The sequence below is a fragment of the Anguilla anguilla genome, chromosome 1 (genome assembly GCF_013347855.1).
Source record: "Anguilla anguilla isolate fAngAng1 chromosome 1, fAngAng1.pri, whole genome shotgun sequence".
Lineage (NCBI taxonomy): Eukaryota > Metazoa > Chordata > Actinopteri > Anguilliformes > Anguillidae > Anguilla > Anguilla anguilla.
In genome coordinates, this window is record NC_049201.1 from 66,425,730 (window position 1) to 66,452,862 (window position 27,133).

The 27,133-nt window shown below is 44.5% G+C and overlaps 1 protein-coding gene across 1 annotated transcript; it reads left to right on the top strand.

Moving 5' to 3' along the window:
• Positions 1-659: 659 nt before the first annotated feature.
• smg5 (SMG5 nonsense mediated mRNA decay factor) lies at positions 660-25,177 on the top strand. Its single transcript, XM_035434326.1, has 22 exons — positions 660-1,087; positions 4,529-4,627; positions 5,234-5,357; positions 5,937-6,093; positions 6,794-6,883; positions 7,666-7,755; positions 8,389-8,467; positions 8,927-9,052; positions 13,377-13,445; positions 13,855-14,066; positions 14,621-14,758; positions 15,157-15,972; positions 16,561-16,730; positions 17,475-17,550; positions 18,792-18,967; positions 19,654-19,812; positions 20,521-20,580; positions 21,379-21,538; positions 22,484-22,574; positions 22,963-23,037; positions 23,137-23,275; positions 23,907-25,177. Exons 1-22 carry the CDS (start codon positions 1,023-1,025, stop codon positions 23,988-23,990), a joined length of 3,255 nt encoding a protein of 1,084 aa, XP_035290217.1. The 5' UTR covers positions 660-1,022; the 3' UTR covers positions 23,991-25,177.
• The last annotated feature ends 1,956 nt before the right edge of the window (positions 25,178-27,133 follow it).

Genomic DNA, 27,133 nt, shown 5'->3' on the forward strand with positions numbered 1-27,133 from the left:
ATACATTATTTCAGAAGATTGTTATTTAGATTCTGAGGGCACCGGTAAGAGAGGAATGATGTAGACATGATGACTCGTATTTCAGTTTGTCAGTCTTTATGTAAAACTATATGCAATCTCATGTTATGATAAAGTTTAATGTATCCAGGTAGACTATTTCAGCTTAGGGGTGTAACAATACAACTCGATCACGATACGATAGCGACACTCTGAACAATGATACAATTTATAACAATACGATAGGATTAATCACAATATTATTTGCTGAGATGTGAATGCGACCTTGCGATCACTCAAGCGATAATTTAAATGACAAACAGTATAACTTTCGAACTGTATTAATAACCTAAGTGCAAACCTCTATCTACCTAAATAAAAGCTTGCCATGCAAACAGACTGCAACTACAGTGTATCGTTTTTAGAAACATTCCTAGTGTGAACATAGACTGTACCAAGTCATGAATTATCAACCGCTATTAAATATTTCATTGATTAAATCATGGGAACTGAGACTGTTTTACCTTCCTCTAAGAACCTCACGTACCGCCAGAGCTAAGTAGTTCTTCTGAATCCGTGTTGAAATTTTCACTTCTCTTAGCTCTTACCGCAGCATCTGGCAACCCTCAACATTATCCCGCAATTATGTCTAAAGTGTAACGGCAATTCTCGCGATATTCGCGCGGTCCATGTCTGAGCAATAATGGCCGCCCTCCGAATGATAGCTGGAACGGGTAGTAACAGAACGTTCAAACTGGGACGTGAAAGCTGACCGATAATCAAGAAAAATATCCTGGCACTCCCTCCCCTACCCGGTTACTGAACGGATGGGAAGAGGGGGTCAACCCCAAGCAACGTAAAGAATCTAAACACAGACAAGTTAGGCGGACAAGTGAAAGGCTGCACAGCATAACGTTAGCATAGCAAGCAAGAGGAACGCAGACAGGCACGGTTTGTCAAAGGGTCTAAATACAGTGGACGTCGGGAGCTTAGGGACGGACGATATCCTTGGTGCTGCAGCTAGTATGAGTGGACCTGGGCAGGACAGCGAACCGGAGGCAAAAGTACTTCACATCAAGCGACTGTACAGGTAACTTAGCTTGCTTGCCAAGGCCGGTGCAAAGAATGCGTCCGCGCAAACCAGTGGAATTAGCTGTAATGCTAGTGTCCTAGCTGGTCGACGTAAACATTAGCTATCTACCGTCGCTGTGCACGGTAGACATAGCTAGCTTGCTACCACTGTCTTGAATATAGACAGCCGGTTAGCTAGCTTGCTACACCTCAAATGTCCAGGTGACGGCACAGCGTCAACGCTTGCTGACACCCATAGAATTTAGTTCGCTAGATGCTGATGTTAGCTAGCTAGCTAACTAACGTTACCTACCAAGCTGGCAGGCTTCCTTAGCCAAATGCGGGTAAGTTAGCAACCTAGCTATCTCAAATACTTGGAGTGTGATTTGAATAACTGCGTTATGCAGCACTATATAGCTAGCTAGCTTTGGAATTCAATGTTCCATAATTCGTAGATACGATAGAAACGTCTTTTAAAATACCATTCGCTATCTTATTAATATCGAGTTAGAATCTAGCTAACGACAACTGAAAAGCCAGGTATGTAAGTGCGATAGCTACAGGGGCAGGGCTGTACGTAGTAGCCATTTAACTTTACACTGCAAACAGAATTTATCTAAAAAGATTGTCAACACACCATAACACGCAGTTTTTTTGGGCGGATAACTGTTCGTTGGCAAGTTACCTCGTGCCGGCTAAATGTGGCTGCAGACAACCGGTAATGTAACATTGAATGCCATGGCACGCTTAGTGCTACCAAGCTAATAAAGGATGGTTTATTTCCTCGTTAGCTGACTGGTTTGTTAACTTGCTAACTGCTAGCAAGGTGTTCATTGACTGCTTGTAATCAAGTTAACTAACCTCATTGTTAGCTTAGTTAACCAGCAACTACCTAGTGATGCTTGTTTGCTAAGTTGGCTAGCTGCGTAATGAAATTGATATGGCGTGTAATATATTAGGTGTACTGCAATCCTTGGTAGTGACATTGCAGTTCGTTTAGAAGGTATGACTTAGCTAAGTATCTAGTTAGCTATGCACAAGCGAGTTTGCTACTATAGAACCTGACACAATTAATCTGCATAGTTGGCTAAGATAATTTAATTTGTTGTAAGTGAAAAGGATTTCATTTTTGTATTTAGTCTTTGTATCCACTGAAATGGATGCATTTAAATAATATTGGTACGGCACTTCACTGTGGATGCCATGCTGGAATTGAAATGCAGGATTCTGTTTTTAAGTTATAACCACTACACTAGTTCAGTGGTCTCCGACCCTGGTCCTGGAGAGCTACAGGGTCTGCTGGTTTTTGTTATCACCTTAAAATTAGCACCCAATTGAGACCCAAGACACCAGGTGAGTTGAGTTAACTGTGTAATCAACTGCTCTAATTGATTCATGAAGTTCAGAGTCACTATGAAAACCAGCAGACTCTGTAGCTCTCCAGGACCAGGGTTGGAGACCACTGCCTTAGTTCCTATCCCTTATTCCTGACACTTGAGCTACGCTAACCCTGAGTGAAATCTGATTCTAGCAACAGATCATTTGTTTATAACTTTATGGATGCTAGTGTGATATTGCCTAAGTTCTAGGTCTTGAAGCTGTTGTGATTACATGCTGGTTAGGAAGGGTTTTGCTAGTGAGCATTTAGGCTAAAAACGGCAGGTTCCATTGCCACTGTCTTACTTCATATTCAGTTTGGCCAGTGTTAACATGGTAATTGCCATTTAACCTCGCCTTTGTTCTTGCAGCTCTTATGGTCTTTATGTATCTTGCCATTGTGGCTGCCTAAGATTCTCTGAATTATATTTTCATTTTATTTTATTAAAGAAGCTTGTTACACAATCGTAAGTACTGCAAGATGGTCATATTGGGCAGAAGTCTTTAGTTAAAACAAAAACGTACAAACACAAATGTGATGTGCTGAGTAGCCCCCACTGTGATTCATATTGGCTGGGGTTTTCCATGAAAAATGCTCTTTATTTACTTTGAGATTATTTACTTTGAGAGGTTTCCAGATGAGGGGTAGTGACAGGCGTCCAATTCCTGATGTCCCTTGAAAATGCTCAGGGCAAAGAGGAGGAATGCAGTTAGTCACACAGATCTGTTGCTAGTGTAGAAGATAATCTGTCATTAATGTATCTGTCCAAGAAATGCACTTATCCAAACTAACTTTATTTTTGCCTGGGTATGGCAAGGTTTCCCGTGATATGTAGTGTCACAGCTAAACCTCTGTGGTAACACTAAAAACATGGGCTACTCTTTATTGTCAGGTATCACCAGATGATGATCACCAGAAAAAAATATTTTAAAAAATCATTTGGTTAAGCATTTGATGAAGATTCCCCTTTTCATTAACCACTCAATTTTGGAATTGAATCTACTACAAATAATAGCCTAAATAACTTTTCCTGAATAGTGACATGCTTCTACATCACTGACACACACAACATTGATTAGTCTGGTATCAGCTCATAAGCAAGTGGTTTACTCTTTAATCATTAAGGAGGATGGGCAGCCGACTGGACTTCCTTGTAGATGTGTCTTTTGCCAAATCTCAGGCAGGAATGCGAGGGATTTCTTCTTTGCTGGGAATTGTTATTTATGAAAATAGTTTGTCTTTCTGGGAAATACGTTTTGGTGTCCACAGAGTTGAGGTACTGGTACAGTCAGTCCCCATCTTCCGACGGCGTTTTTGGTGATTGGTCCACTACTCAACCTTGAACCATTTAATGGCCAATCAGGTTTTATATTCTCATGAACACTGCATGATTGCTTCAGATAAATAATTTCCCCGGGCCTTGATTTTAGCCTGAGACTGTGAAGAGCAGTGATTTTTTTATTTAACTGTCCCACCGCTGCGGTCCGGCCTCCTCTTTCATTGCCGCCTCCACCCTGCCCACTTCTGTCGCCGCCTACTGCTGCCCATCATCTGGGCCACCACCTTAGGATTGTCACCTAGCTGCCACTAAGTTGATCAACATGACCACTGATTGACTGTGTTGGTCATTTAAACCTACAGCCTGAGCCGACCAGAGGAGGATGGGTTCCCCCCTTAAGTCTGGTTCCTGCTAAGGTTTCTTCTTATCTGTTACCAGGGAGTTTGTCCTTGCCACTGTTACCTTAGGCATGCTCCTGTGGGGGGTTTAAGGCCAGGGTTGTCTGTGAAGTGTATTGTTACAATTGTTTGTGAAATGCGCTACTTAATTAATTTTTATTTTATTTATTTATTTATTTTTACTTTTTCAAAATTTCACCTCTTTTGGTAATTTGGCTTTATTTGGCTCTGTCAAGTTTTATCAGTGTCTTTCAAAAAATTCTCAAGTATTCATACACGTTGCCTGGTAACCGTGACACATTTGATGTAACATTAATTATGTCTTATTATTACTGTAGCCCAACCACACAAATGTTCTGTATGCAATGCAGTTAATATAAAATATTCCTTTGTCCCATGACTTAGGGCTGTAGTGGAGTCTGTTCACAAGCTGGATGTCATCATCAGCAACAAGTCGTCATACAGGGAGGTGTTCAAGCCAGAGAATATCAGCCTGCGTAACAAGTAAGCACCCCTACCCTAGCAATAAATATATTCAATGTTTCCACTTTATGTCTCGGGATGAAGGGTTAATACATTACATTAATAGTAATGATGCGGTGTTATGTTGCAGTTAAGGCTAAGTTAGGCTGAAATTAATTTGTGTCAGAGTTGTCAAGTGCTACCTATGTTATTCTGATAGGCTTGTGGTGTCATTTTTATACTACAGAGTTGTTTACCTTTCCTGTTTTTGTTTCTGTAAATATTTCTCTATGAATCTTTGAAGACAGTTTGTATGAAAAGTACCACGCATGTCAATTATGTATCGCTTGCATCAACAGCATGACGTGCTAACAGCCCTGCACTGCTGTAGCCCTTTGAAATGGCTTGTGTGATGCATTTTCCTTTTAATGGCTTTCTTCAAGTACAGAGTGCCAAGTTAATGTTTTGTCTTTCATTACAAATCGATAAATAAAGCAGTACCTGCTTTCATATGAATATTGTTGGTGCCAATCCAAAAGACAGATGAATTGTTAGTGCAATGATTCATTGTAACTTGAGTCCCAGGCTGTCCCATTTGACCTCTCTCACTCTCCACCAACCCCCCCCCCCCCTACCCCCACCCCCCAGGCTACGAGAGCTCTGTGTGAAGCTGATGTTCCTTCACCCGGTGGACTATGGCCGCAAAGCCGAGGAGCTTCTGTGGAGGAAGGTGTATTATGAGGTCATCCAGATGATTAAGACCAACAAGAAGGTAGTGCACCATCTCATCTACATGACTCTGAAGGATGACTCTGGCCTCGTTCTTGCATAGGCTGTCTGTCATTATTCAAATCACTGGTGCTCTTTTGCGTACTTAGCTTAAAGCCCTTTGTGTTTGCCATACAGCTGTTTTTCTTATGCGGGGTTTGAGAGGTAGCTCTAAAATTATGTAGATTAGTCTCATAGAGAATTAACCAATGCCAGGCAGTGAACCCCTCAAAAGAGTCTGTAAAAATAACTCAGCATTTATCCAGAGCATTGGGGGGAAAACATTAGAATGACTGATCTCAGTTATATTTGTTTTGAGGCATGCTGTGAGTTTCAACAGTTCTCTTCCTTGGGTCCTTGAGTGCTTTTTATTTATATTAGTTACAAGTGACTATCTTTAAGTCCCTGTCTGCTGAAGTTGTGTTGACTTAACTGCTCTTGGCAGCCTGGAATTGTGCTTCTCTATTATTGTGAAGGAATTAACAATTACCTTTCTCCTGATCCCTGTCTTTCAACCCCTCACACTTCAATGTCTGTGTACCTTCCTCTTTCGCTACCTTCCTCTTCCTCTTTCTTTTTGTAGCACATTCACAGTCGCAGCGCTCTGGAGTGTGCCTACAGGACTCACCTGATTGCGGGCGTGGGCTTCTACCAGCACCTGCTGCTCTACATCCAGTCCCACTATCAGCTAGAGCTGCAGGACTGCATTGACTGGACACATGTCACTGACCCTCTCATAGGTGAGACGTGTAGTCAAAGCTCAGTCCTCCAAACTTTGCCCCCCAGTTTTCCCACAGTCCTTTATTTCCATCGGAAATCCTTGTGGATTACAGAGAATGCCTCGATTAAGCTGTAGGTTTGTAGATTAGCATTAGGTCTGGCGTGCTATTAGCAGTAACTACATCATGGTTGTCGCTAATCACTCACTAGGTTTTGAGCTGTTTTTGTAGTCTTGAGATTGCGCTTCTGAACAAGAAAGAGGAAATGAGAGTTTTTGATCAAGGTGTTGGTGAATTTCTATTGAAGCGCTCTTCAGTCTGGACCCTGCCAGTGTTGACTGTGCCTGGGAGTCAGAACTGACCTTAGGAGGGAAATTTTTGGTCAGTAGAGTAACTCCTGCCTCACTACTCACTAGCAGCTAGCCAGCTGTGTAAACTGTGCAGTCGCCTGGTGCAGTGTCTCTGGCTGCTAGCGGATTGCAGGGTGGAAAAAGCAGTGGGCTGGATGCGCATTTCTCCAGAAATGCATGCTGGGCAACTATCCTGCCCAAATCGACAGGGCATGCAGCAGCAGTGAGGCTATTGAATGCAGCCATGGAAAAGGAAAGAAAAACCCAACCTTATTACTATAGAACCTTCAATTGCAATTTTAATACGTTTTTAGTTTAGTTTTTGTTTTGTTTTGTCTGAATGTATGCTCAACACTTTTTTGTCCCCGCAGGTCGTAAGAAGCCGGTGTCGGCCACTGCCAAAGAGATGGAATGGGCCCAGATGGCTTGCCACCGCTGCCTGGTGTACCTGGGTGACCTTGGTAAAGCAGCACCCCCCTGCGTACACACCCGCTCATGTTGTGTAGGAAGTCACAGTGTAGATTCCCAGGTTCCCATAAGCAGGTATCCTTGCGGAAAATAAATTTGCATAGACAAGGAGTATTAATAAGTGGATGTCTTCTGTGGGTTAACTACCTGGACAGTCAGTAGAACTCCCTGGCCTACATGAAAAGTTTGTGTTTTCCCAGGGGACTTCAGCCTTAATTAATGAAGGAAAATGGGTTCAGTGTGTGAAAGTGAGTCAGTGGCCAGGAGAATGAGTTAGCCATAGCATCACCCTTTGAGTGAGAGTTTTGCTTGGCTGTGTTTTTCTTTGCCTCTTTGAGCACTAGTGACTCCACTGTTCGATTGGGGCACCGGCAGTTTGCTTGTGTCAGCTGCCCCTGCTGCGCAGCCCTGCACTGATCAGTTTGCGGATTGTACAGTGAAAAGAGTTCATCAGCTTGCAGTCTGCATTTCAGAGAGTACAGTCAGGAGTTTGGGCCCTCCTGAACCGACAGGGTTTTACAGGAAGGGCATGGGGCAATTCTACAATTGCAGTAGGACATTGGGCTTGTCTCCAACAAGAAATTGTTCCACAAAAGAAAAAAAAAAAAAAAAACATTTTATTTTTCATTTCTTTTCCTTTGGCTTTAGGATTTGCTTTGGTTAAACGTGGCAGGGCATATATTAGATGCTTGATTGAGGGAGTGTCTCGTGGGAAAAGACGTCTGGTCTTTGGGATCAGGCGGTTGATGGGATGTTGTTTTGATGTGTTCCGCAGCGCGGTACCAGAATGAGCTGGCGGGCGTGGAGGCGGAGCAGCTGGCAGAACGCTTCTACCACCAGGCCCTGTCCGTCACCCCGCACGTCGGTGAGTGACCGCGCCGACCCTCTGCCAGAGCCCCTCCTTCGGGTCCGAGTCTCCTAGGCAACACAGCTCAATTCAAGTCTGAGAGAGGGTCCAGGTAGATTGTATCGCGTTGTAAATCCAGTTCAGTTCATGTTTTTACATACTGCCGTTAGTCCTTCCACTCGAATACAAGCCTTCACATACAAAAACGACTCTTCATTTCAGACAGGTTTGACAGACCTTGTGTGAGTGCATGTGTCCAGCATATTTCCCATATCTTGCTTAGTATAATTCTGAATTCTGCATTTTGATTTGTCTAGCCTAGCAGACACATGTCTGGATTTATTTTATCATTTATCGCATTAAATGTTGTCGGATGTTGAACAGTTTTGGTCATATTTTGGACATCCTATCAATCTCCAGTCATCTTGCAAATATGACCAAAGATTGTAATTATAAATTCATGATCCTTGGCCATCTTGCAAGCTGCCAGTACACCCAAAAATCACAATTTACTGCGTTATGCAACTATTTAAATTTCTTCAGTCAGTGGACTCATGAGGTCCGCGAACAGCAGGTTTGCAGGTTTGCTGCTGGCAGGATCAGCGAGCCATACTGATCACAGACCTCGGTGTCGGGTGTTCTGTGTTGCAGGAATGCCTTTTAACCAGCTGGGGACGCTAGCGGGGAGCAAGTTCTACAACGTGGAAGCTACCTACTACTACCTGCGCTGGTGAGACCTGCTGCAATCACAGCAGCCACCACACAGCACAAACACTGTTCATGCTCACATTCGCCTCAGGGTGTCACTGTGAACACAGTGTGCAGATAGAACTGGTCATTGCTTTTTGTGTAGTGAAAGGTAGGTAGCGAAAGGTAATGATCATCAGTGAATGAATTCCATGCTCTGCTCCAGGAAATTATTTGTTCTAACTCAGTATGGCAATTGTGCTGTTTATTTGTGGTAGTTACTAGAGTAGGTCAGAACAGTGACTTAAATGTTATCCTAGATGAAACTGCATTTATGCACTGTTTAGATTTCGTGGATAGTAGTATCCCACTGCATTTGCAGAATGATTTTTGCTTTGTGTGTGTGTGTTTCTTTGTGTATGCGTGTTCGCACGTGTGTGTGTGCTTGTGTGCACGTGTGTGTGTGTGTGTGTGTGTTTGTGTGTGTGTGTGTGTGTGACAGCATACAGTCGGAGACGCCGTTTGAGGGAGCCTACGGGAACCTGAAGCGGCTGTTTGACAAAGCAGCCAAGATGTACCACCAAGTGAAGAAGCAGGAGATCAAGAAGCTTTCCCCCTCAAGGCAGAGGTGCGCTGTTCAAAGCACTGTTCAAACTGGAGTCCCGCTCCTGCACTTCATAACTGCAGGGCATTGTCATCGTGTGATTGGTTGGAATGTGATAGAACAGCGAGTGGCGGTTAATGTACATATTGTTCTGAAGTGCTCTGCAGAGTTCTGTGGATTTTTAAAATAGGAACATGACCATAGCCAGTAGTATGTAGGAGGGAGCTGAACAGTAGTGTTGGGTCTTGGGACCCGGGAATCATGGGATTCCCAGGATTATTTTCAGTCCCGTCTCCCGAGAAAATTAGCATGCGAGCTCAGGATTTTTGTTTTCCTGGAAATGGAAGAAGTGTTTGCAGTACATAGTAAACAAATAAACAGACACGATATGTTTTTTAAAATGCTTGTGAAATTTCCTCTAATGCGGACATTTAAATGGCCGTGCATTAGTTATCCATAGATTTGGGGATAAAATATGCCGGTTATTTTAAAAGAATTGATATATTTTTTAGTTCCGTGTGATCTCATGAAAAAATGCAAACATGCCTACAGTGTGTCATCAGCGTTGACAGAATAAGTTACAGAATAAGCCATTCATAGAGGCAGCACAGTTAGCATGCTGCCCAAAGATATTCTACTGCTATAACTATAGAGCGATTGTTTTTGTTTTGTTATTGTTTTTTTTTTCCGTTTCGTTTTCGTTTCATTATCTAGCCTCTATTTGCATAGCAAACATGCCAAATGTCTGTGCCCTCGTTGGATGCACAAACAGAGAAAATGAAGTCCAGGGTAATGTTGATATGTTGAGTATGATGGTTATTTGAACTATTTTCAGCCCCTTTACAATCACTTTGACTATGCTGCCGTAGGCTATTGGAATATGCGATGAGGAAAATTTTTCTTAACAGACAGGATAATGATGATGTGCCATTTAATAATTACAGTTTTATGACAGAAGCTCACACTTCATTTTAACTCCTCATTTTACAGGTGAAATGTGCTTTAAGTTTCTGGAATAGGCTACACATGCCTATTTATTATCTGCGGTTTTATTATTGAGATTAGGTTGAGCGGACTTAGTTTCACAATACTTTTTATTTTTTCCAAGAGTATTTGCCTTCTGATAGGCCTATTGTTTTTGTGGAGATAAAGATCCTGTCAGAAAATTTGTTTGATCTCTAACTGTTCTTGTTACAGAGATCATTATTTTGCATCTATTTGATGACAATAATGTGTCTAAAAGAGGTTTCCTGTTTGTACCGGAATCTGGGGGTTCCCAGGAGGGAGTGAAAAATTAGAGAATTGAAAATGGTCCATATTCGGGGAAAATTTCCAAGCCAACTGAACAGTGATTGGTTCTAATCGCTGCAGCTACTTTTCAGGCCTTCTTAACCTTGAGTGCCCCCAGTGGGAAAATAACGTTATTGCAGGAGTCAATCATACCCCCTTTCTACCAACGCGAACCTCGTTCTGGTTCTGGGCTGGTGCTAGTGCTGTTTCGCAGTTGGTTCAACTTGCGAACCTTCTAAGAACCGGTTTGCTCTTTCACGGGCTAGACAGCCACGTCATTATGTCACAGTATACGTCTCCGCTTTCCCAGCAACATCGTTACCTATTAAAATGTATGTCCTGTAAAAATACAGATAATAAACTGTCTAAATGTAAAAAACCAACTTCATACATATACATGTAGTTATATTATTACAGCCTTATTTACTATATCGACTTTAAGACAAGCAACACACTCAGAATTATCTCATTGCGACCCATTAAATCCAATGGCGCAGACGTTTCTTCGTAATTTCAAACTGCTTTCCTATCGGCTATTTTGCATCCTGCAACTCGGGTTACAACAGTGAATATGTACGGATTCCTAGACGTGCTGATAGCGGAACGGAACACCCTTTCTCATATTAACCTCAAATACGCAAGACAGGACACTTAAACAGTATGCTAGCAAATTTATGTCAAGTTCCATTCATTTATATGGGGTGGTCGATACACGTCCCCTTAGCAACCAAAAGCTAACGATGGACCACCTCTGACTTATTTGCCGGCACAGAAAAAAATAGCAAAAGTACTGAAAAAATAACCACTGGAGCATAACAAGGACATTTTTTCCTACGTAACTAGGGACAGGTTGTTACTGATATTTCACCTATTTCATACATAGTTGCAAATCAGTTTACGTTTTCCTGTCTGTCGAACGAAGGTGGTCGATAATAGGTTCTCTCACTTTACCTGGCGGTCACAAAGTTTTAGTTGGTCTTGGTTGGTCACGATAATACTACCCCCAGCCCCTGACTTAAGTGGTTCTTGGTTCTAGACCCGCCAAGTGTTGGTGCCTCTTTTGGAACCGGTTCTTTTTCTGTTGAAACGCGAAGAACTGGTTCGAGGTTAGGCACCGGCTCCAAACCGGCCCTCGAAATGCCTTGCTGGAAAAGGGGTATCAGTGGTGCGTAGGCTCAATTCTGTGTTAATCTGACGCTTTCAGTGTCTCTAGAGGGATAATTTGTCCTGTTAAAAATACACTTTCTATGCTCACATCCTAGTAATTACTTCAGTGAGCCCAGTTAATGATTTTATTGACTATGTTTGCATTCACACTGCTATTTAAATGTTGCATATAGAAGTAGTCGAATAGTATTTAGACTATTACATCAGCAATGTAAATGCCCAATTCCCAAAAATGGCAATATCCTGATTATGTGTAATGGACATGGGATGTGCCCATATTATATAGAATTTTAAGTCATGTAAAACACCTTATTTGGAATAAGCCTCCTACCAGTAAACATATGCTTACATTTATCTGTTCTATTTAGAAGGGAATCCTGGGTGATAATTCGCTCCCTAGTTTGCTGTCATAGCGGATTCTCAAAATTGCATTCGTTTTTAAAGCAACCGCTAGACACTTCAGTTCTTCATTTTAGAAATTAATGAATATAGTGCAGTTCCTTAATGTAAGAAAGCACCACATCGCAGCAGTAATGCTGAGAAAATACTGATGGTATTAATGAGGACACATTTTTGCAGTATTTTCCAAAAGTGCGAAAAACACAACACAGTGTAAAAGTGAGTATCTCTCCAGAATTACAGTATATGAACATCTGTCATTTTCTTTCGTATTATTTGGAAAACAATTCTGTTTTGAAGGATTTACCTTTTTGTAACCGATTTAATTCCGAAAGAGTGGGTGAAATCAGTGGGGTCCTAATCACTGAAAGTGTGGAGACTGAAAAGTGAAAAGTGTTCAAGCACAAAGCAAATGGCAGTTAGCCAGAAATGCATTACAAGGAAAGTTACTCATGGAACGACTTTAGCATGTTTTCAACAACTTTGACTTAAAAGCAAACTGGCGGTAACTAACCCCAACATACATAGGGGCTCAATCTGAATTAGTCTCAATGCCACTGGGGTGAAGGGCACCAATAGTTAAAGGGCTGTTTTCTACCATTACACCCCAAAGGGAGCTATAGTTCCATACCCATACCCATACCTTTTTTCCCTATCAAATCTTCCCAGCCGTATTCAGTATATGGTAACATACTGGATCGGTGCCAGTAGTAATGCAGTCCTCGTACTGCTGTGTGTCGCTCAGGCTCATATAGTTTAAAATGTCGCGCAGGAGTGGGAATGGCTCGGCTAAAGGGACACGTTACGAACAGTAGCAGGAAGCAGCTGAATAATAACCTTCTGTGTCACATGTGAGTTTCCCACGGTAGTGGAAAGTCCTGAGACAGAGATTGTCATAAAACCCCCTGGATGATGGCCAGACTTGAGCATTTAAGAATTTCCCACCGACCAGCTATTTAAAATTGATGTGTTTTTTTTCCTGAATTATTGCTTTGGTTGTTTATGGTTTTCTTGCTAAATTTGGAACTGATTGCTTTTACAAAGTATATTTGTCATATACTTGTGTTTTCACTGCGTTCCGCCGCTCGTCTGTTTTGACCGTGCATTTTGCACACACTTTGCATCTCACTGGAAAGTCACCTGCCATTCAGGTTCACGGATGGAAATGGGCCTTGAGCTGCAAAGGTTTGCTTCAACCTAGGTTTGTGCATCCGGCATATATTTCATATATTTATGCTGATCTGTGATTTTATGTCAGACAAGGAAACCCAATTTATGTGATGGGTCAGTGTACAATTTAAACAGTCAGTTCTGTAATGTTCACATATGGGATTGCACGATCAGATGTTTGAAAGGCTAGGTAGTTATGTTTTCTAATGTACAATGTGTGGGGAAGAAAACTGATTTGTGTATCGTGGATACATTGAATTGCATGTGGCAGTTTTTTGCTTTCATGCAATCACATTGCATTTCCTGCTCTATTTTCACACAGGTCTAAAGACATCAAGCGACTTTTGGTGAGCTTCATGTACCTGCAGAGTCTGTTACAGCCCAAGAACAGGTACACGGTACACTTGGAGATCATAAAAAAATAGTGCTGACTTAAATATTAATAATGATTCTACAGACTGAAGACAATTAAGTTTGAGTTAAACATTCAAAGATGGAGCCTATTTAAGCTGAATTACCACCTGCCCACGATATAACGCTAGTCTCAGTTGACAATATGAGCCCCATGCTCATTAATTTATTTCTTAAAGTACATTTTCAGAAGCTTCTTTTTTATTTTAAAATGTAAGGTAAACGTGGGTAAAACTAAGTGAGCATTTTTAGGATGGCATGGGATAGGATGCACAAACTATCCATATAGCTGTATTATATAGATGGAACTGCATTGCTTCTTATATCCAGTTAGGGATTAGCCCTTGGATTGTTCTGGAAGCTGATCTGTGTGATCCCTCTGGCTGCAGCGTGCTGGAAACAGAGCTGACGTCTTTGTGCCAGTCGGTGCTGGAGGACTTTAACCTGGTGCTCTTTTACCTGGCCACGCCCGCGCACGGCAGCATATCGGCCGGCGAGGAAGAGGAGGAGCACGACACCGGCTGCTCCTTCCTACCTGACACCCTGGTCTTCAAGATGGTGGTCACCTGCCTCATGGTGGTCCACAGCCTCAAGAGGGGAGGTGAGTGACAGAGCAAGAGAGAGAGTGTGGTGGTCGCGGAAGGAAAGAGGATGAGAGATTCATGTTAATATTTGCTCATTGATATCTTTTCATAGAAATCTAATTTTGTCTTGTGTGTAATCGTATCTTCCTCTTGGCCTGCAAAGACCGTAAGTGTTTTTGTCCATCTGGGATAAGTGCATATTAAGTTCTAAGTTAGACCTGACCTGATGTTTAAAGAGAGCTTCACTCAATGTAAAGGGCACAGCTTACGGGAGGAAATACCCCAGTGCTCACAGGCACTAGATGCACTGACTGCACAGTGTGGCCCACAGTGTCAGCACTGCTGCTCCCAGGGGACGTTTGGTATTTTCACCACTTCAGAAGACGCCTCAAAAACATAACATTTTCCGTTCTCTTCCAGTCAAGAGCTTTTCATTAGTGTTTTTTTTTCATATTTTTGCTGTTTAGCACACCAAAATGAACCGTTCTAATGAGTACATTTGATTTAGGTCAAGAAGTAGTGTGTTGAACAGTGTGTTTCTCTGCTGTAAGACGTACGATCCTCATTTCAGGTTCGAAGCAGTACAGCGCATCTATTGCCTTCACACTGGCCCTGTTCTCCCACCTGGTCAACCACGTCAACATCCGCCTGCAGGCGGAGCTGGAGGACGGAGAAAGCGAGGTGCCGCCTCTGCACACGGACAACCCAGGTGAGGGGGCCGAGGTCGGCCGGGAGACTGGACGTCCGTGGACGCCATTCCCTATTTCACCTGGAATTTAGGGAGATGGAGTTTACAGTCTGAATCTGAGTAAAGCGCTGAGTCACAGACTGTTTCCACTGCTCTTGTTCCCTTGTTCAGACATAAGATGGGAGCAAATGATTGGTTCCATCTGGTTCATCAGTACTTGATGTAATTGGTCTGCCAAAAACGGTATTTGCGACAGCTGGTTCCCTGAACCAGTGTGCAGGCGATTTTGTAAGGAAGTATGTGCACCCTGAATTACTGCTTACTGAATGAGTGATACATCTTTGATGAATGCTGGGAACTCTTTGAAAATGATGGGTTGAGGTTTCACATGTTGAGCTGTTCTGTGCTGCTCCTTTCAGATGACCCGGACACGAGAGAGACCGCAGGGCCCGGGCCCTTAGAGGAGGAGGGCCTTCCAAACGGCACCGGGGGCGAGGAGGAGGAGGAAGAGGAGGACGAAGGGGAGGGGGTGGGCAGGACGAAGGGCGGGCTGCAGCTGGAGGAGGAGAAGCAGAAGCAGAAGAAGAAGTACTCGCGCCTCTCCATGCTCCGCCGCCGCCGCTGCGTTCGCAAGGAGGACGAGAGCGACCTGAGCGAGGGCTTCCAGAGCGACGAGGACGAGGAGGAGGACGAGAGGGCCCAGGCCGACAGCCCGGGGGCCGCGGGGCCCCCCGCCGCCGGCCCCGCCCTGGGCAAGGAGGCCAAGCGCGACCGGCTGCCCGTGGAGGGGGGCTGGGAGAGCGGGTCCGAGGAGGAGGAGGGTGGGACGGCCTTCGACGTGGAGACGGACTCCGACATGAACAGCCAGGAGTCCCGCTCTGACCTGGAGGACATAGAGGACTCGGAGAGCCCGCCCCGAGACCCCCAGCAGCAGCAGCAGCAGCAGCAGCAGCCACAGCAGCCCCCCAGGGAGGAGCGGTCCACGCCCCCCGCCACCAACGGGCCCCTCCTGCCCAGCGACCCCAGCATCAGCAGTAACCTGCAGGCCATGTCCTCCCAGCTCTTCCAGGCCAAGCGCTGCTTCCGCCTGGCCCCCACCTTCAGCAACGTACTGCTCCGCCCCCAGCAGGCCTGCAGCCCCACCCCCGACTCCGCCCCCCCACAGGAGACCTCGTTACCCGGGGAGACGGCCCGCACTATTAGCCCCAACACAGCCAATGGAACAAACGATAATGGTAAACCTTCTCTCTTACCATTTGTCACAGCTACCCTAACATTGATAATCATTGTACTAATTGTTATTTTACAAGTATATAATATGTGTAGGCTAAGTATAGTTGAAGCAGAGCTACACCCAAAAAATGTTATATGATGTACCCTCGCCTTCGATAAATCTTATGAAACTAAAGGAGAGTGCCGTGAATAAGAGAAGGTAGTGGCAGGAGGGCCTCAAATTTGGAGAGGTTTATTTTTGAAGGCATTATTGTAGTTTGTACTTGGGGGGGGGAATGTGGGAGAGAGCTCCACCACACACAGCAATCATATCAAGTGCTTTCAGCCGGTGAAAAATCCTAACATCTGCTTCCAGCTATTTCAACAACATTTGCGAAGAATTGTTGATTTATACTGTTGAAGGCACTTGCTGCTGTAACCAATGCAAAAACCTCAAAAAAACCCTCAGAGTTATATTGTCACAGCTGGTTACCTAAATAAGTATGCAAGTGTGTGCAGCTTTGTTTATTGAATTAATGAAGCAGAGTATGTGAATATTGGCGGTGGTTTGTGTTTGAATTTTTTTTATCCCGGCCTTGTCTTTGAAACAGAGGGAGAGTCAGACTCTGAGGGCAGCGAGCACAGTAACCAATCATGCCACAGTGAGAAGACCCTCTCCGAGAGACTGGAGATTCTGACCAATCAGGGCCTCATCCAGGTTGTCAAAGTCTTTGTGGATTGGCTCAGAACAAACACTGACATCATTGTCATGTGTGCACAGGTAAGTTTCTGTTAACGAAAGAACACACAGGTGGCACATGAAGCTTAAAAAAAAAATGCATGCATATGCATGGATTGGTAGGCTTGTGGTAGGATTTTGGTTTTGTTTTGACCACTTTATTTTGGGGGCATGGTGAGCAGTTACTCTATTTGCTCTTGATTTATAGCTTGCTTTGTCAGGTCTTGTTGGATTCTGAAAATGGCTGTACAGAGGGCTGCTTTGAACCAGTGGTATTTTCAGTTTTGTAACTGGGGCACATTGTAGTGCAGAGGCTAGTGCACTGAAAAAATGGGTATACATTTAAATTCCTCAGATGCACATTAGTCTTGACTGTTTTGATCGATTGTTAGACCTGTGGACCCTGTTCGTGGTTGTTCCTTGAGAAGTAAGACAGTATTTCCCAGCTCCATAAACCCTCAGCAGTCTCATTTCAGTAGCTGTGAAAAAACACAATCATGATGAGATATGTAAAGCAAAGCTGCAGAGGAGCCCATTTATATAACACACTAATTTTTCTATTCATTAGCATGTACACACACATCCACACTCATGCACATGCGCGCGCACCCACACACACACACTCAGACATGCAGGCACGCACGCACACACAGGCACACACGCACACAGACACACGCGCGTACAGACACATGCACACACACGCACCCACAGATGCATAAGGAGACTCGGTGGATTCTTGTGGCCTAATTCAGAGACCTCTGATATTGACTCTTTTCTCTCATATAGAGTTCTCAGAGCCTGTGGAACAGACTGTCCGTGCTGCTCAACCTTCTGCCCGACGGCAACAAGATGCTGGAAGCAGGTGAGATGTGGAGGTGAATGGAGAGAGTGACAGGAATTGACAGAATGAGATGCGGAAGCCCACAGTCTCATCATGTGCCCATATCTTCAGTTTCTCAAAGGGTGGAAATGGTTGTCTCTCTTGCGGTACATCTCCTGAGCACTCTCAGGTCTTTACGGCTGTGGGATGACCAGCAAGGCCCCACCATGCGCTGGCAGGCTGTAGTTGTGGTGCACACTGACCTTGATTGAGCAGATGCTCCTGGTTGGTTTTGCTGGTGAATTTTATCGCTCTTTCAGTGTCAGCGTGCACAGCAGTTCTCTGACATAAAGGCCGTTTCTCAGCTGTAGCGTTATTATCAGTGCATCGCACTTCACCTTTATCTGCTGCCGCTGTCTAATTGAAATACAGTAGTGAATGACAGTTTCTGCAGGGAAGAGGCAGGTGTTCACTTTGAGCGCTGATAAATATTTTATGGTATGGTAGAATGGGCTATTAATGGCCCTGTTGTAGTCATCTAGTCATGCAGTTTCCCTGGCCCGGCCCTGGGGACACGCTGTGTAGGCTGGCCTCTCTTCCAGCTGTTGCGCATTCATTTGGTTTGACTAAGCTGCCGTTTGGAACCGGTTTAGATTACACATCACGGCAGTCATGTGAACGCCTTTAAGCCGTTAAAGGAGTGTCAGAGATGTGTTTGTATTTGTATTTGTTTATAATGCACTTAAAGGTGTTTATTTGAGATGCTTTTAAAAATTTCAACTGGACTTAATTGGTTGATCAGTTAATCAGTCATAGCCCTTTAAAGCTTTCATTGAACACAACAGCTCATCGTAATTAAATTGAAACTAATTTAATTGGTGTCAAAAAATGGCCAGAAACAGAAAATGTGAAAACTTTCACAGGCATAGCAAGCACACGGCATGTGTTTTTCACAAAGAACAGAGAACATGTCCGCCACTCTTAGAGGAAGGCTATTTGTCCTTGGGGGGCTCCCACTGAGGCCGCCAGGCAGCCATGTTATGTTGTTGAAAGGCAGTCTGAGGCCGTCTGTCTGAGGCTGTGTATCTGAGTCCCTGTGTCTGAGGCTGTGTGTCTGAGACCCTGTGTCTGAAGTTGTGTGTTTGAGACCCCGTGTCTGAGGCTGTGTGTTTGAGACCATGTGTCTGAGGCTGTTTGTCTGAGGTCGTGTCTGAAGCCACGTGTCTGAGACCGTGTGTCTGAGGTCGTGTCTGAGACCGTGTCTCTGCCAATTTGCGTCTCAGAGCTGGGGCTGAACCCAGAGGTTACGGAGCTCCTGCAGGAGTGCGAGCGCCCCGGACTCACCCAAACCCTGCTGCTGCCCGAGGACCTGGCGCTGCGCCACCTGCCCGCCCTCAGCCTGGCACACCGCAAACTCGACTTCACACGCGAGAGACCCGCCCTCAGCCCGCTGCAGGAGGTACCGTCAGAGCAAAGCCCGCAGAAATGGCACACGGGCAGTGAGAGTGAACAGTGTGCTTCTGGTGAACTTTGTGCCTTTTCTGTTTGCTGTCGCTAATCGTAGTTGGTGAAACTATAGAGCCGTGGTGGTGCTGTTTACTACGTAGGATTTATCACATTTTTTATTTTTCGGTAAATGCTGTTCAGAAGTGTTGCAGAAAGGATTGAATAAGCCTTTGCACTGTATGTAAATACTTTAAACTGGTGTTCTGATGGTGGAGAAAGATAACCTTCTTCGAGAGCCTTAAGAGAACAATATGTTGCCGTATTTAAAGAAGTTTACATATATTTACATTATTTTTGTTATTGTGAGTTAAAGCAGCACTTTATTTTTGCATGTCTTGGCATGCCGTATTTTATAACGCTGGTCTACACGCACTTTTATAATCACAGGACAGAAACATATTTTCCATTACTGTGTGTGTTTTGGAAGTCTTTGAGCTGATGAGTGTTTATGAGCTGAGTGTTTTTATTCAGAAATGCATTTCATGTGGGCCCATCTCTGCGAGATTCTGTATAGGCTAATTTACTAATTTAAAATATTACAGTAATAAAGACCTTAACATAAGGGCTTTTCCCATGTATTAAATGGTCATTCATTTGGTTTTCTCTCCTCTCTCCTCCCTTTGCCTCCCTGGCTCCCAGTGTGTAGTGCGTCTGTGCTGTATTCGCAGTTTTGGCCACTTCCTGACCAATCTCCAGGGCAACGTGCTGCACTTCAACCCGGAGGCGGGCATCTTCACCAGCATCAGCCAATCGGAGCAGGAGAACCTGGTGCAGCAAGCCAAGGCCCAGTTCCGCATGGTGAGTGACGGGCAGCAGAGGCGGACACAAAGAGCTCGCGAGCCTGCGTCTTTCCCAGAGTCTTAACAGGAAAGCCAGAAGCCAGAGCCATCATCTGTGACTCTTTATATATGGAGGGAAAGGGCAGCGTTTCAGATGTGCTGCTTTATTACGATACACTCTTCACATGGTTTATGAAACAGGCATTTCATAATTTTCTCTTGGCCTTCTCTTTACTAGTACTGCTGTTGTGTTTGGATCATGCTGTGTGACCTCCCCTCACCCATGTGATATCAGTGAGCTGCTGTTGGACATGCTATGGAATAATAGTGTTTTATGATAGAGCAGGATGAGAGGGCCACTGGCATCTGGTTAAATATGTAGGTGGAGTAGGTTAGGTTTCATGCCCTTTGTTCTGCACTTGTTCTTAAACCACGGGACACGGATGATGTAATGTTACTTCAGTGCAGTTCTTACAGAGCATGTTTGTTTGAATCTTTTGTAGAACTCTTTGGTGCAAGAGTTAGATGTACAAATAGCTGCATTGTCTGTTCACTTCACACGCACCTTTTTGGGAGTACCACAGGCTCTCTGGGCCATAGAGCAGCAGTGGTGGCAGACGCCCAAGCTCTTGTGGACGGGCTCCGCTCAGTATAATGAGTGGGAGCGCTGGAGGCGTGTCCTGTGTGAGGGTGTAATGGAGTGTGATTATTCCTTTGTGTCCCATAGGCCGAGGAGGAGGCCCGTCGCAACCGGCTGATGAGAGACATGGCCCAGCTCCGCCTACAGGTCCCTCCCCTCTCTTACTCACTGGTCTCTCTCTCTTGCTGTGTCATCCTCTCTGGGCTCTCGTACTACGAGACATTCTGTCTCTAGCAAGGTGGCGTTATGTACTTAGGATTTAAAATCAGTGTGTGTAATTAATGATTATTAGAGCTCTTTAAACACAAACACTGAAGGTGATGTAACTGTGTTTGAAACAGAATTATTAGAGTAATTACACTGCACTCTCACAGACTCAACTCTTGTTTGGTGCTGTTGAGTTTCTGGGTGCCAGAATGTCACACTTCCCCCCCCCCCCCCCCCCCCCCCATTTGGAATGGGCAGTAGTGCTTCCGGATCTGTCAGCTGCGCATGTTACTGTTGGTACAGTTGGGGCCTTACTCATTGGTCTTGACGTTTCAGCAGCAGCACACGCTGTCACATGCTTTTTCAAAACCTGCTTGTCTTGATTTTGCACGTCATTTGTTTTATAGTCTTTTCAGTCCAAAATTAAAACGCATTCTACTGTGGCACCTATTCCGGCTGTGTAACATCTGTAGTAATAACAAAACTACCTTCATTTGCTTTTGCTTTTAATTTGAATATGGGAATCATGCCTTTTGGTTTGAATCCCAAAGCCTGTATTTTTGAGTAATTTCTCTATCTGTTTCTCCATCTTCTACACACCCTTAAAAGTCCATGCCACATTACATTAAACCATCTGAGTGTGAATGTAGCCCTGTAATTAGAAGTGAATTAGGTTTTGGCGATGGTCGTGCAGGGGAGAGCCAATGGAGAACGCTGTGCATCTGTTGCCCCCTACAGTTGGAGGTGTCCCAGCTGGAGGGCAGCCTGCAGCAGCCCAAGGCCCAGTCCTCCATGTCCCCCTACCTGGTGCCCGACACAGCCGCCCTCTGCCAGCACCTGGGCATCCTGCGCCAGCTCGCAGGGAGCGGCTGCTTCATCATCATCATCCCCCGCACAGGTGCCCTCTCCTGCCGCCAGATCTGCACTTTACGTTTCTTTCCTTTACGTGTTAGGCATTTGGCGCTCTCTTACCCACCACAGCTTACACTGCATACATTCTAGACTGCGTGCTGAGGAGTCCTCACACTTAAACCGTAATTCCCTCAGCACTAAATATAGCAGCAGGCCAGTCGTCTGCTCAGGTCAGCGGGGACGCTGATAGCAGGGCTCCTGGACACATTGTAGCTCTCCTCTGTCTGTCTGTGGGGGCATAGCTGCACTGTCAGTCTGTAGCAGAATTGTCTCGTAGCGTAGCAGTTTTGCAGTGGGGCGGGAATGCTAGTGCATGCGCTAGTCCACGGGTACGGCTGTGTTTTCGCCCTCGCTGAGTAGGAATCGCCAAGCGATCCAACAACATCACACCAAGCTGAGCCGTTGAGCTGAAGGTTACATGCCGACGGTGGGGGGGGGGGGGGGGTGGAAAATGCCATTGTGTTCAATGGAACACTGCCGGTTTTGTTCCTTTAAGCCCAGCAAAATCTCCTGTTGGTCTTGAAGCCCTGTTAGGAGAGCTCCTGGTTAACATGCACTGTGTCTTCTCAGCTGCAGTTAGAAGGTTGATGGAAGTACACCTTCCTGAGTAACTAACTTGTCCAAAGACCCCCACATTTTTCATTAAACTTTTCTTGCTCGGATGAGCAGTTAATCTATACTTTAGTATAACTAACATACCGCATCGGTCAGGATGTCATCACTATTCTGAGTTTGGAATGCATAGAGCGAAACATGCAAGACAAAACACTTTGACGTTTGGCCTGTTGAAAGGCAAACATTGATTGAAATGAAGTGGATTTTTCAGTTAGAGGATTGAATTGTTCACAGCAGGGGAAATATTTTGAAATTGGACAAAACTAATTAGAGAGCAGTTCCTGGGCAGACCTAAAGGCGTTTCTCTCCCACGCAGTGATCGATGGTCTGGACGTGCTGAAGAAGGAGAACGCAGGAGCGAGGGACGGAATCCGCTTCCTGGAGTCGGAGTTCCGCAAGGGCAACAGGTGGGCCTTCCTCCACCCCCCACCCCCCTCCATCTTTCCCCGTTGTGGCCTTGTGGGTTTGCCACGGCAACATATTTTAGCGACCAGCGTTGATGCCCACAGCTATGATGGTGTGCTTTTCAGCTGTACTTGTGCTTGGACAGTATAGTGGTTTCACACAGACTCTCTCAGTCATGGTTAGGCTGCTGGCTGCTTGCATCCTTTGCATGTATAACAAGTCTGAGTGTTTCCATGCTTCACATGAAAAAAGTGTTTACAAAACAAGGACTAACTGTCTGAAAGATATACAGCTTAAGAAATCAATTTAGCTGTCTATGTAGTTTCTATCTTTAGAAATGTTTTGGTAAAAGTAAAGATGCTGTCTGTAATGCTCCCCTCTTCCCTCCAGATACATCCGCTGTCAGAGGGAGTCTGGGCGGAGCTTTGAGAGGGACAAGCTCAAGCGGCTGGACATTGAGGCGTGGTAAGCTTGGCTAGGCTAACGGTCGGCACTGGGGCTGCATTTAGATTTGGTGTGGGTCTGTGCTGTCTGACACCTGTTCTTCCGCTGTTTCCGCTAAAGGCACCTGTACAAGATGGTGGACAGCTGCCGTCAGCTGACCGTCTCCCAGAGCAACGGCGATGAGGACACGGCGGGCATGGTCACCATCCTTACGGGACACTCCACGGAGGACCTGTCGGCTCGCTCCCCGTCCATGAAGGTCCGTCCCTGTGTCTGGACACCTACCAAAGCGCATGGCACCCCAACCCACCTTACACTTGCATTTGATCTGGCCAGTTTGTTCAGAATGATCGAACCATTTCTCATTTGTTTCTGCTAATTCACATATCTGTTATAGTTCTGATAACTTTGCCGCATGTGCAAAATAAGAGTAACGTTAAACTATTCATGTAGTTTATGATTTATTAAGCCCACCGTCATGTTATTAATATCCTAAGGGTTTTGTTAAATACATATATTATCTGCTAAATACATATATTATCTGCTATATAGTTGGCCAAATTCCTAGGTGGGTGTGAGTCTGTGACTATATGCAGTTTTTCTAATCTTGCTCTTCAGTTGGCTACCCAAGTGTATACCTCTCTATACAATGTATTTTAAAATGAAAGTGTGTCTTGGCTTTTAAGCCCTGTGCAGTTCTTGGTGGGTGAATTACCTTGCTAATATGGAAAGCACACTTGAGGACACAGGTTGTTTTACAATGTGGCCATGCCTATTTTAATCTCATAGTTTCTCTGCGTCAGGCTTTGCGTGTGGTTTTGCATGAGAGTGGATGATTCTGGAAAGCCGTTTGGAATTTGATCCACTGACTTCGTGCTCTCTCCTCACAGTCGGCAGTCCAGGCTGTGGCTGCAGCAGGCATGGAGCTGAAGAACATTCTGGAGTTCTACCGGCAGTGGAAGGAGATTGGCTGAAAGCGTGAGAGGGCGCGGTCGGCACGGCGGTCAGCTGATCACACACTCACTCCCTCTCTCTCTCCCACTATTTTGCTCTGTCTGTATCCACGTCTCCAGGAAACATAAATAAAGAAGGAACGAAAGAGGGTGGAAAAAAGTGCAACAGTAGGGGAAAGAAAAGCAAGAAATGGGCCTGGGGGTTACTAAAAAAAACGTCCGCAGATCCCTACCCCAACGGAGGAAACGATTCCAAAAGTTGGGGTGGGGGTAAGAAAGGGGGACAAAACAACCAAGTGCTCCCTGTACACGTCATAACCAGGTATATACTCTGTATGGATAAATGAGTATATACGCGCCGAGAGAGAAATTTACACAGACACACACACAAATATATATCTAGAGAAGTGCTTTTGTATTTTTGTTTCATTCTTTTACCCTGAGTTCTTGTGGAGATGAGGGGACACAATCAGGAAGCCTGTGTTTGGTTTGCATGGCTACAGCTGGGTTGTAACAGTAACCTGACAGAAAGCAAGAGGGGGGGAAAAAAAGTCCCTGAAGAACATCTGTCCAGTGTTCAGCCCCAAAACCAACTGGGACTTGAAGCTTAAAGGGCAGAAAAGGAATCAGGTCAGTGGATGTACACTTCTTAGGAATTGTTTTCTCTCATATGTGGCTGATCTATTTTTTATTTTTTTGCTGTGTATTTTTGTGACTGGTGACAAAAGTATTGTATTGTCTGTATGGAGGGGAAGATCTACAAAGGCAGGTTGCACCCTGGCTGTTTGAATTTGATTTTATTTTTGTATGTCGTACTGTAAATTTTGCTTTTGTAAGCTGTTATAAAGAAACGGAAATTACGGGGATCGGGTCAGTGTCTTGTAACGTTCCTGAAACTCACATCATGCCTCTTTTATGAAACTATCCCCACTTCCTGCCAAGGCAAGGTCTGTGGGGGGGTGGGCCCGGATCCTTGGTCAGTCTATAGACATACATGGTCCAAGTAGACGGTAGACCCAACGAGTGGACTGCTGTAAAACTTTGGTTCTGCAGCATCTCCACCTTTCTGAAATCCAAGCGCAGTTCACAAAATTCCCTTCCCACACATCTACCATTACTACTCCATACTTCCTGTTTCATAATGCACTGTGCAGAGGAATCCAACGTGTGTGGCCACGCATTAAACAATAAAATGTTTCGTTTACGAACCAGACTCATTTATTTTTTTGCCTGCACTAAAGGAGGACAATCACGGCAGCAGCAAGTACCCACAAAATGGTTTGCAACGAACCTACATTGCACGTTAAAAAGGAAGTTATTAATGAAAGGTCTGGAAGAAAATGAAGATGATGCTTTTCCAAATAAGAGATGTAATGTGATTAAATACGTATCACCAGAGATATTGTATAAAGTAGGACTGTGTTATACAAGAGAGATTGTGGACTTTGCCCTGAAAGTACTGTCCGTTTGCGGTTGAACCAAAATGTCCTTCTTTGCAACTTCCTAGCACAATAGTTAAAATGGTGGTCAGATTTCCTTCAAATCAATTTTATTTGTATAGCGCTTCTTACAAAGGCACTTTCACCAGGACACTTTGCAGAGGAAACGGAAAGGAATTGGGGGTGGTTAGGGTTAACCCCGAAACACCCTATTGGGTAGAAAAACACTCAACACAAGGTGGTGAGAAAAAACTCTCCAATGGGAAGAAACCTCGGGAAGAACCCGGCTGTAGAGGAGAGCTCGTCCTCTGTTTGCCGCCTCAGAGAGCGGGCTCCTCCTCTAGAGCTGGGTTCCTCCTGATAGTTCTTCCAAGTTTCTCATTTGTAACCAGAAGATAATAATGGTAGTCCAGGGAATTACGATGTAGGCCAATCATAACCTGCTTTGATGTGTGAGAGAAAGTGAGTTGACGGAACAGACTGTACGTGGGGAACCGGAATGAAGAGTAAGCCAGTGAAGCTGAAAGAAAGTACGGCGCTTCGGCCCACCATGTGCCCGGCGTCACATGACCGTAGCTTTGTGTTCTCATCCTCTCAGATTTATAATGAAGCCAACGAGGGCAATGGGAGCTGAACCAGGGGGATCCTGGCAGCCAGAATGCAAGTAATTGCAGATTTTACTAGCACTGCCACTGGCAGACTGATTTGCCACAGACAGATACTGGACTCCAATTCATGTATGTTGTATGTAGTTTCTTTTATAGGTTGTGTTATAAAAAGTGATTAATGTGATCACAGCTATACATGTAATATTTGCTCAGCTTTCAAGGCAATGTGTTGAACCCTTTTTTTAAATGGACTTTATTGTCTAAGCCCAGATGATATTTCTCTGCAAATGCATTTATGTGCATTTGGAGACTAACGTTTGCTTTTGGGGGCATCATTGCCATTTAGCTACAGTATATCATTGTTGCTTGATGCAACATACTGTATATTTTAGAAGTGCAGCGAGGCCCCCCAACCATCTTAGGTGCTTAAAACTGTAATAGCTCATTGAACTGAATTTCTAATCCTTAAATGTAATGCTTCCACTTCCTGGAAAGCCTATTAACTCCCCAGCCAGTGCCTCCTTTTCAGCTTAACTGAAAAATGGCATTTAGTTTTTTCCACAACTGTCTTTTTTTCACTAGGGACTGAATCTCAGTTCTTGAAATCCCCTTTGTATTTCTGCCCAAATGGTTAGCTGTCTTGAAGCGAATAGCTGTTTCTGTATTTTATACAGTTGAAAATTAGATAATCTGCCAGGAGTAATTGCTGTCTTGAAGCGAATAGCTGTTTCTGCATTTTATACAGTTGAAAATGAGATAATCTGCCAGTAGTAATTGCAATACTTGGTATCTTCAAATCTAAAATTTTAGCTGTCTCAGCTTTAAAGAGCTTTGTGCATGGTTTGTGCATTGGCTAATGTGTCACACTCTCTCGCTGGGGTCAGGGGCATAACAATTTTGACCATTGCAAAGATTTGTGCAGGAATGACTATATTTCCAAATAGGTAGTTATGCTAAAATCCAAAATAAAGACGTAGTCTTACTTTAATTGCAGAATTTTCTGAAATCTACAGAAATATTATTAACCCAAGATGTCATCACTTAAACTCAAACTAGGTATGCTAATCCTCATTTGTTTGTAAAACTGATCCGCATATTTTTTCTTGCAGCATCTCCT

Excerpts from the sequence above, each read along its gene's own strand:
- smg5 (XM_035434326.1), top strand. The coding sequence starts at position 1,023 with ATGAGTGGACCTGGGCAGGACAGCGAACCGGAGGCAAAAGTACTTCAC. Across the intron at positions 1,088-4,528 it reads CACATCAAGCGACTGTACAG|GGCTGTAGTGGAGTCTGTTC; the intron begins GTAACTTAGCTT and ends CCCATGACTTAG. Across the intron at positions 21,539-22,483 it reads CATCATCATCCCCCGCACAG|TGATCGATGGTCTGGACGTG; the intron begins GTGCCCTCTCCT and ends TCTCCCACGCAG.